Source organism: Argiope bruennichi, chromosome 5 (assembly GCF_947563725.1).
Source record: "Argiope bruennichi chromosome 5, qqArgBrue1.1, whole genome shotgun sequence".
Classification (NCBI taxonomy): domain Eukaryota; kingdom Metazoa; phylum Arthropoda; class Arachnida; order Araneae; family Araneidae; genus Argiope; species Argiope bruennichi.
Genome location: NC_079155.1, coordinates 41,833,333 through 41,851,309, shown reverse-complemented (window position 1 = coordinate 41,851,309; position 17,977 = coordinate 41,833,333). Strand labels below are relative to the sequence as shown.

Below are 17,977 nucleotides of genomic sequence, written 5' to 3'. Positions count from 1 at the left end.
AGTTGTGGAAAATAAATTTACAACTAGGATATGCTTGTTGGAATACTTAATTGGTTTAAAAACTATGTATTATACTCTAAATTTTCATGAAGGGGTCTTAAATGCTCCAATTTCAAGAGATTTGCTACAATATGCAAAAATTGTGTATGTGAAATATTATGATGCTTTAAAAAAGAAAGAAAGAAAGTTAAGGAAGGGGTAGAGAGTGCAATAAACTGAAAGCAACTTTGCAAGCAAAATTATTCCAAAAATTGAAACTGGTTACGAATTAATCTAAAAGCTTAAATAATGCTGAAACTTAATTTAATGCTAAAATGTATAAATTACCAAATTAAAAAAAAAAAAAAACTCTTTGTAATGTTTTTTTTTTTTTGTTGTTGTTGTTGTTGTTAAGTAATTATTAAATTATTTGTATCATGATAGCTAGAATATTATTTTGTATTTTATTTCATCAAATTTCTTAGTCTTATATGACTTTAAATTAGAGAACATGGGGAAGTGATCAACATCTTCACCTCATCCCCCCCCCCCTTAACATGTGCTAAAATCTGGACATTAGTAAACAAAAAAGTTTTCTGAATGTAAATATAAATATTCATTTAATGTACTATTATTTCAAGTAATGTGGAATGTTTACATCCTTTTGCTTTTTCCACTAATAAAAACTGGTGGAGAGCTATTGGTATTTTATCAAAATTGTGTGGTGTGTAATTTGTGTGTGTTCTCTTCTACTGCATATGCATAAGGGAATTGTTTTTTCTATATTTGAGTGACAATCCTGTATCTTAAACTTCAAATGAATTTATATACATAAGGAAGATGTAAGCATAGTATCTGTGATCTTTCTACTTAATGTCACCATAATATGGAACAAACTTTATGTACAACAGTTTTACTTACCACCCTTTTTAACAGAATTAATCAGTTGAGTTTACATTTCGCCAGCTTATTTAGCTTGCCAAACTTCTAACGGTCTTTTATCATTTGATAGAAGAGCGATAAGAATATAGGGCCTAATTACGTTTAACTCTTCATCTTCTTCCCTTTAATCAAAATTCTTGAAAGGGCATACAACAATCATTATGTCTTTTCCTGATAGATATTTCACCTGATATGTGTGTTATATTTTCATTCAAATTGACAAAATAAGCCATTTTATGTTTGTATATGGGAGCTTTGAAAGTGGGAATTAATGTCTTACCAGCTTGCTATAGCACCAGGAAAATACAAAAAAAATTTAAAATCTAAAAAAAAAACAGGGAAATTGAAAAATTTTCATAAAAATGAGAAAAATACAGGGAATTTTAAGTTCCTTAATTCTTTTTTTTTTTTTTTTTTAAATCTGAAAATGCCAATCTCTGAACATTACAATATGGCAATAGCACTAAACATTTAACATTTGTGTAATTGCCGAAACTCACCTCTTTTCTACTTTTTTTTTTTTTTTTTTTTCATATAGATTAGTTTAGTTTCGATTTCAGTGATAGTTGTTTTCTATCCATGAGATTCTCGGATTGCAACTAATGAGGATGCGCGAGACTGCTATAAATGTGGAATAAATTACTTTCGCGGGAATAACATTCAATCTGCGGAAGCATCGCGGTGGTGTTTAGTCACTCACACGTGAGTTCATTGAATGGTTTGATTATTATTTAAGAAATTGTGAGCTTATTCAGTGATGATTAGGGAATTTTTTTAAACAATGAGCTGCTCAAAATCTATATTTAATACAGATTGCACCGATAAAAATATGAATCCTGACTTTGCTAAATGAATTAGAGAAGTTCCTCAAAATCCGTTTACTGCTTACTTTGTGAGAAGTAATAAGCTTAAGTATTATTGAAAATAGGCACATATATTCATGCCAAAAAAGAAAAATGTATAAAATTCATTAACAAAATTCATTAAATTTATAAAATACCAATTCAAGCAAGTTATAATTGATATTGGACTTTGTCTCTAAAAGGAATACAGAAGATGATTGATGTCCAAAAATAATCCGATTTCGAACTTTTTATTTCAAGTACAATAATTTAAAGCTGAACTTTTATGGGCATTAAAACTTGTGACGTCACATTCGCCCTTTAATTCATTCAATGGCGAAAATGTTTTCACACATGTTCGCTGATATTGAAATAGCCAAAAAATCTACTTTATGCGCTCAGTTTTTCAACAATCTCCTAAGAAATCTTTAAAACCATCTGAACCAATGGTGCCTTTCTTATATGAAAATCTTTTCATTTTTGTTAAACAGTTTATGAAAAACATTTTCAAAAAAGCATATTCGAAGAGGCGAAAACATTATACATTTTTTTTATATATAGAGATCCTGATTATCCTAAAATTCTAAGGTGGAAAAAAAAATTAGGATATTGGAATAATGACTACAGTTTACTTGATTACTAGTAATGTTAATGAAATCGAAGGGGGGGGAGGGAGGTGAGAGGGTTATTAGCAATGTGTTTTGTATTTGTAAAGAATACTATAAATAATATATACATGCATGTCTAAAAATGTTACTGTCTTTAAAAACTGCATCTTGTTTAAATCCACATTAATTAAAGAGAGAAAATTTCTCTCATTTTTTTTTTTTTTATAAATGAAATGAATGAATGTAAAGAGCCAAATGAAACCTAGGAGAAATAAGCTTCAACGAATGTTTACACAGAGAGATGTAATCAGATTAATAAATAATTTCAAGGGCAGAAAAATTTAAAAAGTTTATTAAATGTAAAAATGATTTTAAAAATATCAAAATACCATATTAAATTGACGATATTTTTTAAACCAAAAGATTAAACAGAATTCCAATCGAAAGTGAATACATTTTGAGTAAAATCATTTTTTACATCGATTTCCGGTGTTTGTAGTCTCACTTCTTTTTCTCTAGAATTGGCGTAGCAATTATTGAAGGGATTACGGATAAAATTGAATGTCTAAACAATCTTAAACGAAAAATAATAATCAATCTAAAAAATCTAACCTATAAGTGAGAAAGAAGAAGAAAAAACAGCTTTATTTCGAGGCCAATGGCACGTGCCTAGTGCGCTTAATTTTAACCATGGCAAAACGTGTTTTTTTTTAATCCGCCATCTTGAATAGCTAGAAAATATGATGACATATAGTTTATGAGATTTCGATAAAAAAAATTCTCAAAATTATATTTGACAATTTTGTGTTGTAATCTTATAGGCTGTATGAAAAATTCAATTCGTCGAACGGATATTAAGTAGAGCCGATATTCTATTTGCCTTTTTTAGTAGCATAGTTCAGAAAATACTTGGCGCACATTCACTTTAATCTAAGACTGCTGCTTTTTTTTTTTTAGTTATGTAAGATTGTTTGACGATGTTAATTGCTTTTTCCAGCGTAAGATAAATCTCTAGCATAATTTTCCCTGTGCTTACTTATCATTTACATCGCAAACGATTCTAATTCGTATAGTTTCATCAAGAAAATTTGGCTTGAAGTTGCAATTTTGGCGCCAAGCTTTAGAGTGCATTAATATATTCTTCTATTGCTTCTTCTTCTTGAATGTGAAATGCTAAATTTATAACGATCTTAAATTGCATTTCGTGTTGAAATAAAATAACATTCAACTTTGCCTTTAAAGACTTCGTGTAAAATAACTTGTTTGCTTCAAATCAATTGTGCTAAATATTTCTTCGGATTATGATCGTATGGAATATTAAAGAGCGACTGTACCAGGCTTGTCGATCCATTCTGATGCCGTTTTTAATCTTGATATTCATTTACTCTAATTTTCACTTTGGAATGTAAAGATTTCTGACAAGAATTTGGTAAGTTTTCGCTGCCATATTGAATTTCATTATTTCAAGATTATTATTTTTTTTCTGTGCTTTAAAATACAGTTTTTGGGAGAAGGTTAAGGTAAATCATTTTGACATAAGTTTTGATATAGCTGTCACTACGCCTTATGTTCAGTTTTGGTTGAAACAAAATAAGATGCAAGATTAAACTTCGGATGATTTTATGAATTCATATAATGAAAATACAGTTAAAGTCTATGAACATTATCTCTACTTATAATAAAGATAAATGTATACGAGTGTTGACCCTCTTCAGGCTCGTTCGTTTGACTTAAACTACCAATTTAGTTTATATATACTTTAGAGGGTTAGATATACTTAGTTTATATATACTTAGAACGATTTTTTTAAAATTTTTATGAATTAAAAATTAAACGAAATTTTATCTTTCTCTGCTATAACTTCCAAAGGTAAAAATTTACAACTGGGTGCCCCTTGATTTTTTGGCGAATTTTTTGACGCCAAGATCGATGCCAACAGTATTTTCTTTCGGTAACCCAACAGTAACGAAAATGAAAACAAAATATTATGGAAACCAAAGTAGAGCTTCATCGCTGATATTTGTCGCCAATCGAAGGTGCACCCACATCTATATTAGAACCCTTTCAAAAATTTTGTATCTCAAAAATTGTTGTTATATCATCTTAAAATTTAAAAATTATATTATTATCAGTGATACCTACTATTTTGTAATATATATATATTTAATCAATTTTGTTTAAATAATATTTTTAACATTTTTCAGTAACATAATGAAGATTAATGTGTGTCTATGAGTTGACGCTTTACAGGCTTGAAAATCTGACCCAGAGTTACCAAATTCGGGACATATATACTTTGGAGAGTAGAAAATGCGCATCTCGAAGCGATTTTTTGAAATTTTTAATTAGAACTTTACTGGCGAAATTTTGGCGTTTTCCTGTGATAACTTCCAAAAATAGTTTTGAAAGTTATCAAGGAAAAAAAAATATTTTTATGTATTTTAAAACTCAAAAAAAAAAAAAAAAAAATCTTTTCAATGATACCAATTTTTAGTGGTATAAATTTTTTTTTCTGTATTTAATAATTAATTAAAAACTATTTTAAGCATATTTTTCAACAAAAATACAAAGATGCATAAGAATTCTGAACTAATATTGAAGGCATCACAAATAATAATAAAAAAGCAAAAGAATTCTGGAAGAACGTTAAAGTTATTGAAAAAACACTATTAAATTTTAGGTATTCTTTTTATTTGTTTTTATTTTAATATCGGAATTACCATCGATATTAATACAAAAAAATCATGAAACATCATAAAATAGTGAGATTAAACTCTGTCCTTAACATGAATCATAACTCACAGACCAGATTATTTAATTCTGAGAAGAATCTGTAAAAGATTTAAATTTATATTTAAAATATACTATTGACATAAAAAACGCTCAATTTTATTTTGCTTTTGATTAGAAATTGTTATATAACAAAAGGCTAGAAATAAGAGAATGCATCTATTTTTTTTTTTTTTTTTTTTTTTAATTTTAGGAGAGTTAAGAAAATATGAATAATGCATAAATGTAAAATGCATAGTAAAATGTATACAATGGCATAAAGTTTTTAAAATAGTATAAATCCTATTTACATATTTAATGAAAATTTGAAAACATTTTGAAGATGTAAGACCACGTTACATAAAATAATTAATTGAAAATTGTAGCAAACATTAATCCCAGCAAACCAGTTGGTCACCAAAGGCAGAAAGTAAATAATGTTACAACACTATAATAATAAATTATATAATCAATATTTATATTGTATAAAATGTGGAAAACATGGGAGTGCAAAACTGCAATCTATGGTAAAAAAAGGAAATAACTTGTTGATGATCTAAATGATAAAAAATGGATGAAAATTGAAGTGATTATTTCTGTATTTCAAAGGTTAATTTCATTTTATAGTAGAAACAAATAGTTTTGGAAATTGAGACTTTATCAATGCAACTTAAAATGCAAATTAAAAACATCTTCATGCTGCATTGTTTCCAGATTTGTTTAAAAGTAAATGGTTTGTTAACTGCATTTTTCCTTCATTTTAATAAAAAAAATGTCCAAAAATTCAAAAAAAAATTTGTAGATTTTAATTTTTTTTAAACAAATTTTGTTTTAATTAAAATATAAATGTTAAGTGAATAATTTATGGGAAATGTGCATCTAATCATACCTGGGCAGTGGTTAACAGCACAGGTATTTGTATTGTAATATCAAAAGCTACTATGAATTTTAAATTTTGCCATATTTACTGTAAGATGAACTTAAGAAGTATCCTTAGATTTTTAAAAATATATGTTTTAAAGTACTATTTCTTATGCAACTACTATCTTTTTTTACCGAAGATATTAAATCTTATATAATAGAACAAAATGTCCATGTGATGCATCATATTAAACATAGAGCATAACTCTGTAAATCTTTAACCATAATTTATAACTCTAATATTATAGCTTGCCTATTAACTAGCATATTGCAATTAATAATCTGAGCATAAAAGCATTTTACTGAATTTTAAATTGTTTGGGAAAGGATTTTTTTGCTTATACTGTTGCATGTAATGCAGTAAAGGCAATTAGTAAACAAATAATACAATACATAAAAAAAAAAAAACTCCCATCATTGAAATTTGTACATATATAAGTAAATTTGTGTCCTTTTTTTTTTTTTTTTTTTTCCCCTCTCATTATTAAAAGAGTAAAGAAATTTTGTTAATACTATGATTGTTTTGAGATTAGAATCAAATTTATTAATTGAATCACAATTTATCATTTGATAAATGCTCTAAATTTTTTTATCATAAATTCTAAAAGACTAATGATTCTGTATTTTAAAATGCTAGTTGAAAACAAATAATCAAAACAATCCAGATACAAATTGGGTTTAGTTTTGCAATTAAAAATCAATTGTAAAATACATAATTTTATACATAGCTATTTTTACAAGATGCTTGCATTTTAATTTCATTGAAGCGAATTAATTGCACAAAAAAATTGTAAAATATTGAACACTAATATGTTTTAAAATTTAACTATGTTTGCCAATGGCATCTCAGTAATAAATAAATCAACTTTTGCAAAACAGGTGGGGAGGGTCAATGTTTCCAAAGCTAATTGTTGTATCTTTCTAATTGACAATTTAATTTATTACTTTTCTTTAGTACACCGATTCATAGCATATAAATTAAAGATAACAGTGATCCTGGAATCATAAAATGTTTCCGATTTTCTATTGCATCCTGTTAATTGGTAACATAATGAAAATTGTGATCTGAATGGTCTTTTGTATTGTGTTTGAAATATATTTCATTTACAACTTAAAATTATGTCCAAACTATATTTAGTTTGGTGTGTTTGTAATTTGTTAAAAAAATAATTAATCTTTCAATATATAATTTCAGACTTAGAGAAACAGAAGAATTGCTTCGTGAGAGTATAAATGAATGCCTTGTTTTAAAACAAAAATTACAAGTTGAACAATTAAACAGAGAAATGGATAAAGCCAAATTCAGTAGAGAGCTTCATGAAAAGTTGCATCGAATATCGGATTTTCATGACCTTGAAGCAGCTGTAAAAGAAGTTGCTTCATCTTTGGCCACCAAAAGAGAATCAAATGCTTCTGGACCCTATGTATGTATACATTGCAGAGAAGGATTGGAACATATGTTATGTAGTGAAAAGATTAAGGACCTCAAAAGCACTAACAGAAGATTAGCTTCAGAGCTTAAAGTAAGTTTGACATTTTGTGTTTTTAATCCATAACTGATGGGAATCAAAATGGCTCTGAGTTATTCATTAGCTTTGGTTATCATGTGGTATTTTGTCCTGGAATAATTTCCTCAGTACCTTCAATATGTTCATTCAGCAATATGTTGGCATAAGTAAATATGAATATGTGCATATAACCGAGCTATTCTTTTTCAAATTCTTTTGTATATTCTATTCTTTTTCTCTAATGACTTCATGTCTCTGAAACTGCTTTTAATTTAAACAATGCAAAAAGGATAAAGAAATATTCTTAAAATAATATTTTAAAATATTATTCTATTAAATTCTTCTTCTTCTTCTTAATATAATTAATAATTCTTATTCTAATAATTAAGAATAATTCTTATTCTTAAAATAATATTTAAAAATATTATTATTCTATATTATTCTATTCTTAAAATAATATTTTAAAATATTATTCGTTAAAACATTCAATATTCTTCATTTTTGTTTGTTAAATTCTAACAGTTATTAGCATTAGTGTAATACCATAATATCTAAAAATAGTAAATACTCATCAAAAGATTGTTTAGGTTTTTCTTATAACATTTTTACATTTAATATTATAATGTTTAATATTTTTGATAATTACATGATTTTCAGAATGTATTGTATTTCCAAAATAAATTCTAGTGCTGTTTGCAAAAAACAAAAAAAAAAGAAAATTAACAATGGAGCCATTTTGACTCTGTGTCTCTGGCCATTTGAGGAAATTCATATCTCCAGTTACGGGTTAAATATATTACAATTATTTGATAGATCTTCTACTAAACAGTTTGGTTTTTGATATAATATATTGTTACTGTCATTTAAAAATTATTTAAAATCATGTATGTCAAAGTTTACAATATTTTGATGTAGCAAGAAATGGATAAGACTAAGTTCAATAGAGAACTTCATGAAAGACTTCAACATATACCAGATTATTATGACCGTGAAACATCTGTAAAAAGAGTTGCTTCATCTGTTGACACAAAAAAAGAATCAAAAGCTTGTGGACCCTATGAATGTATGTATTGCAACCAGGGATTGGAACATCTGCCATGCACTGCAAAGATTAAAGACCTCAGAAGCACTACCAGACGATTAGCTACAGAACTTAAAGTAAGTTTAGCATTATCTTTCCTTAATTATTTAGGCTATTAATATTTGATAGATTTCCTAATAGAAAGTTTTGTTTTTAACATAATATATTATTACTATTGTATAAAAATATCATCAAACACCGCACGTCAAAACATGTGATGTAACGTATGCATATGTTTTGCATCTATAAAATGTATTTGCAGATTTGATTTAAAATTTGATATATCAATAGTTATTTATGTAGAATACATTTCATAAATTCATTGACTGACTTTATGGTGAAATAATTTTCATTATACCAGTTTAAGTAGTCTATATGTGAAGTCAAATTTTACTTTAAAAAGTGATATTCCAACTAATTCTACCACAAATATGGTAGTAAGTTTCCCCCCAGTAATTAGTTCAATGCAATTATTTATTGAAAGAGCTTCATATGAATACTTGATTAGTCTATACTATTGGCCTTTGCTAAGCAAAAATAAATATTGTTTTATTATTTAATTCATTTCTGTATTTTATGTGTCATGTAATTGATCTGTTTCATATGTTTTTAGAGTAATCTACTTGTACATTTTCCATTTTATTGCAGGATTTGATTTTAAAGTAATTGTATATACATGTTAATTATTTTGAGTATGTATTCAATTTGTATTGTGTTCAGTTTGATGAATGTTGCTATTTTAAAGAGAGGAAATTTTCAACTTATGTACGTTGATTTTCAAATTAACATATTCTTCATTTCTACCAACCATTCTTTAACTTTACATGTTGGGCAAGCATATTAGCAATAGTAATTTAAAAAAAATTTCATAAAACTTAATAAATCATTGTGCAGTAAAAAAATTTCACTACTAGATAAAATAAATTATATTTAATATCCCTTAATTATAGAGAAAATAGTTTTACATCATTTATGAGATTTCTGAGCTTGTATAATATAGTGAAAAGAAGGAATAAGTTTATTTTGTAAAAGGCTAGCTTTTGTTTATAATAGCATTTATTTTTTTTAAAAAGACATTCATTTGTTCCACTCTTTATTTATTTACTACTTATTTTTAAACAGAAAATTGATATATATATATATATATATATATATATATATATATATATATATATATATATATATTACACAGAGTATTGGTGTTTGTAAATTTAACAATATATTATGAGTTTGATTTATTTGATTCATTTAGATACATCTTGAATTTTGTAATACTCATAAAATAATTTTCTATATTCTTTTAGCTTTTGGAACATGAGAATAAAGAAGAAAAAAGATTAGCTCGAATGAGCCAAGAACAGGCAACAAAAGCATTACGTGAACTGTCTTTAGAAAATAAAAGCTTGAAAGACACTGTAAAGACATTAGAGGTACTATTTGAATTCCGTATTAAGCTGTATGTTTAAATAAATAATTATACATCAAAACACCATAAGGTATGCATTGCTCAATGTTTCTCTCACTCCCTTTTGCATATAATTTCTGGAGTGTTTGATTAAAACATACATTCACTAATCTTAACTGTTTATACAATATTCATGTATTTTATCTATAGTATCTATTGAGTAGAATTAATTACATAATCTGTTTACAATTATTTATAAATATATGCCTGGAAGTTTGAAAAGAAATAGCAGGAATAATTTCTTTTGAACAAAACAAAAATTTCCAAAAGAATTTATTATTATTATTGTAAAAAATATTTTGAAATGAGTATTCCTTTATCAGACAGAAAACTCTTTGAAAAATTTTGAAAAAATATTTGAAATAACTAATTTTAAAATGATTTCTTTGATATTCAAGCTTTTACATGAAAGTTGGAATCATTTTGTTGTTCAATATATCATTAGATATTCAATTACTGTATCACGTATCTACAACATAAATCAGGCATGATTCATTTCCATGGATTTCAAAATTTTCAGAATTGAAATTCTGTAACAATTAATTTTCTTTCTTATAATAACTGTACAATATTATTTCAATATTTGCATAATTCATTATTTTATTAAGTTCAGTTTTGTTTTTGTTCCAAGCCTGTCTCGTGTTTGATAAGTTTATTGATTGAAACAAGTTAGATTTGAAATTTGGCTCGTGTCTTTCTCTTTCAAGAAGCAATTTTTAGATTAAAAATCAGGTCAATTATATTTGTAGAAAATATTTACTATGTATTCAATAATCAAGCATATTTTAATTTTTGTTAAGTTATGATGCCTACATCTGCTATCTGTTAGGAACTTTGTATTGTTAGTAAAATTGTAATTCTGCTTTTCCAGATATTTAATGATACATATAGATAAAAATGTTGCAAATTTAATATTGTTGCAAATGTTGCATGTTAGTTCTCTCTCTCTGATACATGAAGTATATAAACAGAAATTATTGTAAATGTCAAACAGTGCGGCTTCAAGATTTAGATGAATCATCATGTTTCTAGACCTCCCTGATTAGTCTCCTTCAGAAAAAAAGTTATTGTTTTTTGAGCTGGATGATAAAATTTGGAATGTGGTTTGAGTACTAAAATTGTAAATTAAATTTTGGACAAAATTCTTTAGCGGGAAGTTTGCTTACCTGATTTTTCTTAAGAATTTTGCAACTCGATAAGCTAATTCTATGAAATATGGCATATTGTTTTGTCTCTAAAGTCTGTTGGACCAAATCTGTCTACAGATTGCTCTTCTATTTATGTGTTTGCAAATGCAGTAACTCTATACTGTAAATGAAAGAATTTCTATTTGGATTTGATACCAAAATGTTAGCTCAATATCCTATGTTGTACTGAGCCATTCAGCAGCAGGAAATATAGAATGTATTCTCAATGCTCATAAATTCATTCTTCAATTATTGCTATAAAAGGAATGAAAAATCCTAATGGTTTTGATATAATTTATACACTAGACTTAAAATAAATATTATATGCACAATATAGATTTTTAATTTCTAATATTTTAAAATATATACTTCTTTTAAATACTTATTTTTCTACAGACAAAGAATGCATCACTCTTGGAACAGTTAAAACTAGAGAGAAACAGACTCAAAAACATGGAAAGATTCCGTCGCTTGGAAATGTCAGGATTTCAGACAGATATAAATAATTTGAAAGCTAAGATTCAAGATTTGGAAAAGCAGCTAACAAAAGTATGTGCATTATTTTGTAATTGTTTGAGTCAATAGACTGCAATAAGTTATAAAGTATTATTATTATTGATTTCTAAATAAGATACCTCAATAAATATTCAAAGAAACTGAAAAAAAGAAAACAATTGAATATCTATATTATTTTTTTGTGTGTTTCTTAAAATAAAATCTTTTGATAATTGTGCAGCTAAATAAAAGAACCTTAAACTATTAAATGAGATTAAGTACTTTTGCATTTGAAATATAGTTTTGCAATCATATTTCAAAACTTTTATATCTGCAGCAGTTTTACAACACATGATATTATTTTAACTAATTTGTGCTTCTCTTAGATATCATTTATTTAACTGATTTTATTCAGTATTTTTGAATATTTCAGAATTTACATCATTTATCAAAGCCATGCAATTATTACCTATGATCCCTGTTGTGGTCATAAGATGCAATTTATATATATTACTAAATTAATTGTGATTGATAATTAAATAAACATTGTTCTACAATATTCTATTGATGAAAAGCATGCTAAGCAAAGAAAAGAAAGTTTAATACTTTTTAAAATCCATTTTCAAAAAAAATTATAATAAATTTTCTGGAATTCAATTTTTGTTTAAAATAATTTTTTTCTATATTTTTGAAATTTTAAGTTTCAACTTTCCATTGAAATAATAAAAAGCATAAGAAATGAAACTTGCTATATACTGCAGTTGTTCCAATTTTCATTTAAGTCTTTCTAACATACTTAAAAATGTTTTGTTGTGCTTTAAGTTGGCTGTGTTGTTCTGCCCCATTATTTTCTCTTTTAACCATGTATACACTTTATTGTATTACTTCTCATTTATACCTTTGCAAAAGAACAGAGGAATAATCGTAAATCACATGAAAGTATAAAACATGTAGGAAATCACTTACTCTCAGGATACAGCAGAGAGGGTTTTAAATGATAAATGCAAAATAATATTGCATTGAAATCGGACATCACTCATTTACTGATTTAGAGAAAGCGAATCAGAAATGTAGAATTCTGAAAAAAATTTCATTCTATTGATTTCATAGATTACTTAAAGAATTTTTTTTAAGTAAAAAGATTTTTTTTAATAGTTTAAAACTGTATGATAGCAAAATCAGCAGAAAAAATTATTATTTATACTTGATTTTAATAATATTAAAAAATAAGGAATGAGGAAAAATGTTATATGTAAAAAAATTTATTAAGGAAGAAGAACAACAAAAGTTGCTGTTTCAAGACCCAGCTGAAAACCTGCTATATATAAGTCCTGTCGCATGAATTCATTAGTGAAAACAGTCCTGATTACAGTATGACAATATAATTTGAAAAGTGTATTGTGCTCTGAGATGTCGTCCGTGTGTCCAACAGTGGCACAAAATTACAAAAATGCCTTAAAACAGAATTTTTGTTGTTTCAAAACAGCATATTAACCTAACTAACTTTAAACCTCACATTTGGCAGTATTTTAAAACTATCATATCTGTTTTTGTTTGAATTTTTATGACAGGTCTTAAAAAACTTTACAAAGCATGCTTTCATAAATTATAGTAAAATGATAATCCAAAGATGAACAGGAGGGATACAGGAGTTTCAACCCATGTTAAGATAATTCTTAATGAACTCTTTTTCTGTTCCTTTCAACCATGGGCACCGGTGTATATTGGAATGGTTATTCCAAAAGTGTGAAATACACAATATATATCGAACTGGTTGCAACTCGAATTAGGGGAGGGAACCAGTCAGTTACTTTTTTTAAACTGTACACATAAAAAAATTAAAATTATTAAAATGTAATCATATTTTTTTCTGATTTTTTTAAAAATTTTTACTTAAAATTATTGTAATAAAAATCTGCCACCATTACCTAGTATTAATAAATTAAGTTTTCTGAAGTAAAACATAATTGATTATAGTTTTTTGTTTGTTTGTTTGTATAATTAGCATTTTTTTTTTTTTTTTTTTTTTTTTTTTGCCCAATGTCTTGTGAAAATAATTTTAACTCATTTTTTGTCGAATTTACCAATTTTTTGAATTTTAAATGTTTCTAACATATATTGATTCTATTCAATTTGCTCTTAATTCAGATTTTTAGAGTTTCTTTGTATTAATTATTGCTGAGGATAATGTTGCCAATTTAAATAAAAGATGGGGCTGGATTTAGCATGGACATTTTTTTAGATAGAAAAATAGAAATTTTTTTTAATTTAAGAATAGATTTTAAAAAAAAAATTATAAAAGCTAATTTATTATAAGATAAAATAATCCTATGAGTAGAAAATTCTTAAATTCATGAATGTACAAAAGTGCTTAATTTTTCCATCCATTTCACACTACACACCCTATGTTATACAACAATTGTTAAGTATTACACAGTTAGCCTTGAAAAAATTGCATGATGTGTAAATGTTCATTATATTTTATGAACAATAATTATTATACATATACAAAGAACTGTATTATTTTCTGAATATAAAATTTTTAATTTTTGTTTAGCAATTATTTTATCTGACTTCCAAAAGACTTTATGACCTAATAGAGAAAGAAAATGGAGTGTTAAATTACAAATTTTCTTTTTTCTTTAAATCTGTAATATAATTTGCCTTGTCAAATCTTATCATTTAACATCATTGTCAAAGATTTAAACTTGCATTCATATATGAACATCTCTTGTAGAACTATGTAGGAATTACATTTCAATAATGATGAGCATGACAAAATGACCATATGAGGTAACAGTCAAAGAATTAAAATGTATTATAATTACATTGTACTATTTTAAGATTGTATATTAATAGTAACTCATATGATTGTATAAGTATTGTGGATCAATGCATTTATTGCATCTAAATGGCAGTTTTATAAAAATTATATTGGTGAGTGAATGTAAATAAAATTTAGAGTAAAGAACATTATATTCTTTTTAGTAACATCTGAAAAATCATTAATTCTTTAAAAGAACTAAGTATGTAAATATTAAAATGTAAGCATGCATTGTGTATTATTCATTAGATTTTTGATAAAAATTATTACAACCCTCCTCAGAAGGTAAGATATTTTTGTTAAATGTTTTTTAAGAAATTTTATTATAGCAAACTTACATTTACAGTATATTATAAGCTTGTTATAATTTACTAAAAGGAGAATTTACTTTTAGTATATTATGACTTTCTGATTAAATATGATGATTACTTAGTTTGTAATATTTTTCCTGTGATTGTCTTTTTAGGCAGTTTTGATATTTGAGCATGACAAAAAAGATCTTGAACTTTTGAAGACTGTACATTCTACAGCACAACACTCAAAACAAGCAACTGCAGCTATCAGACGATTAAAAGCAAAGCTGTATGAATTGGAAAATGACATAAAGAATTTATAAACTATTTAACCAATTTTAATAGTAATTGGACATTCATTATTACATAACTATAATTGTTGACTGTTGCAACTTCCCAATAATTATTTCAAACATATTGTTCAATTTGTTTTGGCATCAAGTTATGTAGATTTTAATAATCATCACTTTTATAATATTCATAAGCATATGTTTTATAATTTACTCACCGTAATTTTTGAAGATATCTCATTGTAAAAATGTCGATTTAACATTTATATGTAACTTATCATGTATATATTTTTAATAATTGAAATTTGCTGCAAAATTTTTAAAGATTTTTTTTTCTCCTTATTTTACAAGGTTTATGATTTTAGTATTTTTTTTTTTTTTAATGTGTATGTCTGGAAAGAACTTTTTACAACTGTGATATTGTAGATTGCATTGTATTGTTTTATTTATAATTCTGCTGGCTGTAAATGTTATATCTGTGTTAATATAAACTAAAAGCTAGTGAAAGTATTAATTGCTCACAAGTCTTGCCTCTTATTAACTGTCCTTGTAATTTTTTGGTTGTCTTTTTATATCTTGTTTAATTAAGGTATCATTTTTTTTTAAAAAAAGTTCAACTAACTTTAAATTTTTAACTGCAGAAGTCCACTTAAAAATTAATTTAATTGTTTTTCTTTTAATTTTACTTATAATCCTTATATAAATTTAAGAAACAAATCCAAAACATTTTGGTTTTGGATATAAAACCTTATTATATTCTTTTACTTTCCTGTTTTTGGGACTTTGATGGAAAAGAGTGATGATCTTTGAAAAATTATGTTCAGATAAATTGCTTTAACTATAATTAAAAAGAAATATTTAATTTTCTTTGTTGTGCCTATTCTGAGGTCATTTATAATTTTAAGAAACTATTTCCTATATTCCTAAATATTTTAAATTTGGATTTAAACATTTTTAAGTATTATGCATAGATTTTAGAAAACAAATAGATAATCGTTTGTTGTTATTGTTTTTTCTTTCTGACATAGTAAAAAAGAAATAATATACTCTGACAGGAATAATAAATCGAACATCTTTCTTGCATATTATGTCAGAACAAATTATAAATTAATCAACAACTTTCTGTTGCTTTTTAAAAAAATAGAGGAAAACCTAACTATAATCTTAATAACCTTTTGATTAGTACAGATGAAACTAAATAAATTTCCATCTGAATTTTTAAATGATATAAGTTTCTAAATTTCTATTAAAATGTACCTACCTATTGGTGAATCTGGCTCACATTTAAAAGAATTGAAATTCTTTTTTAAAAAAATTTCTTTTGTGATATTTACTTGTTTTCAATCTTAATCAGTGCTCCGCATCTCACTAAATTAACATTGCTATTACTGCATACACAATAAAGGCAGTTTTTATCCTCTAGCACATCGGTTTTACAAACCAGAAGATCCGTGTTATAACAATTATTATGAAGACAGCGCTGTGTTATAATTGTTTGTATAACAGGAGCATTTTTTTTTTTTTTTCAAATTATATATGCATGAGATTAAAGAATCTTTTCCTGAATGACATTAATTGAAAGTGATATGAATCTATATTCTATTATTTCTCTCTTGTGTAATTTTCGTGAACTCGTGAGCTTTTATGGTAGATGAATGATTCATGATTTAATTCATTTATAAAATGGGAAAGAAATAATCAATTTTCTAGATTTTGGTATATTTTATGAATGTTTCATTGTTCAGAAAGATTTCATCTCATTCTATATAACCTCACCTCATATCTATATAACCAGTGATGGATTGAGATATTTTACAGGCCTAAGTATTGCACATTATGAGGCCCTTTTTAATAATCTATTTAGTTTCACATTTTTAAGAAGCCAATGATTAATTTTGTCAATCATTATATATATAAATTTTTTTTAAATATATTACTTTTCATATATTTATTAGTACTCCAGATCATTCTGAATCCATATTTTTATACAATGAATGTTATTGAAACAGATGCTCAGTGTTTATAAAGATAACTCAATAATAATAGTAATACTAATAACTGATTGAATATCATAAGACATATTGATACCTGATCAATTATATTTGCAATTTAATTTTATTTTATAATTCATATAATTTACATGTTTGCTAACTTATTTGGCAATTAGGGAAATGTTTTTTTAACCGACCTGTTTACTACCCTAGACAGTTGCTGTGTCTGGCCAATCAGCAATTTGCCTCTGTACATGGAAACTGTATTCTATATACTGCCAGTTTTCTTCTTGAATCATGTTTCTAAATCAAATATGCCAAATTTGTAAATTTAATCACAATGTCGTATTTTATTTACTTTTACATTTCTGCCCACACAAGTGTGGCACCACAAATGCATGGATGAGAAGATGCCAGACAAAGTATGGCTTCTCTCTTCTTCTAGGTGTATAGTAATGGTTTGATGTTACCTCAAACAATAATAAAACGGTCTGCTTCCTTAATTATTGGACTACGGATAGTAGTATACTTTAGGACTCCATCATCAGTTCTGGAGTTAATTGAATTATGACAATTGTTCAGATTCCCCTGGTTGTCTAAGCTGATGATTCCCATAATGATTCTGGTGACATTGCATTTATTACCACAACTAAATATGGCTCTTGTGCCATTAAGCAAAACCTGACAAACTATCAAGCAGGTAGTTAACAATGATTATTTTTACCATTCCAACTGCAGTCATTAAGAAAATGCATAATGAAATTGCAATAAGCATTTATTCT

At 26.0% G+C, this 17,977-nt stretch overlaps 1 protein-coding gene across 1 annotated transcript in view; it reads left to right on the top strand.

Annotated features, from left to right (window-relative positions):
* The window catches only part of LOC129968965 (putative leucine-rich repeat-containing protein DDB_G0290503), a 38,180-nt gene extending 22,768 nt beyond the window's left edge, over positions 1 to 15,412 (top strand). Inside the window, exons 11-15 of the mRNA XM_056083345.1 lie at positions 7,257 to 7,584; positions 8,485 to 8,727; positions 9,955 to 10,080; positions 11,699 to 11,851; positions 15,088 to 15,412. Of these exons, the coding sequence (XP_055939320.1) occupies positions 7,257 to 7,584; positions 8,485 to 8,727; positions 9,955 to 10,080; positions 11,699 to 11,851; positions 15,088 to 15,237 (1,000 nt within the window). The 3' untranslated portion in view covers positions 15,238 to 15,412. The remainder of the gene's footprint in view (positions 1 to 7,256; positions 7,585 to 8,484; positions 8,728 to 9,954; positions 10,081 to 11,698; positions 11,852 to 15,087) is intronic.
* Positions 15,413 to 17,977: the final 2,565 nt, after the last annotated feature.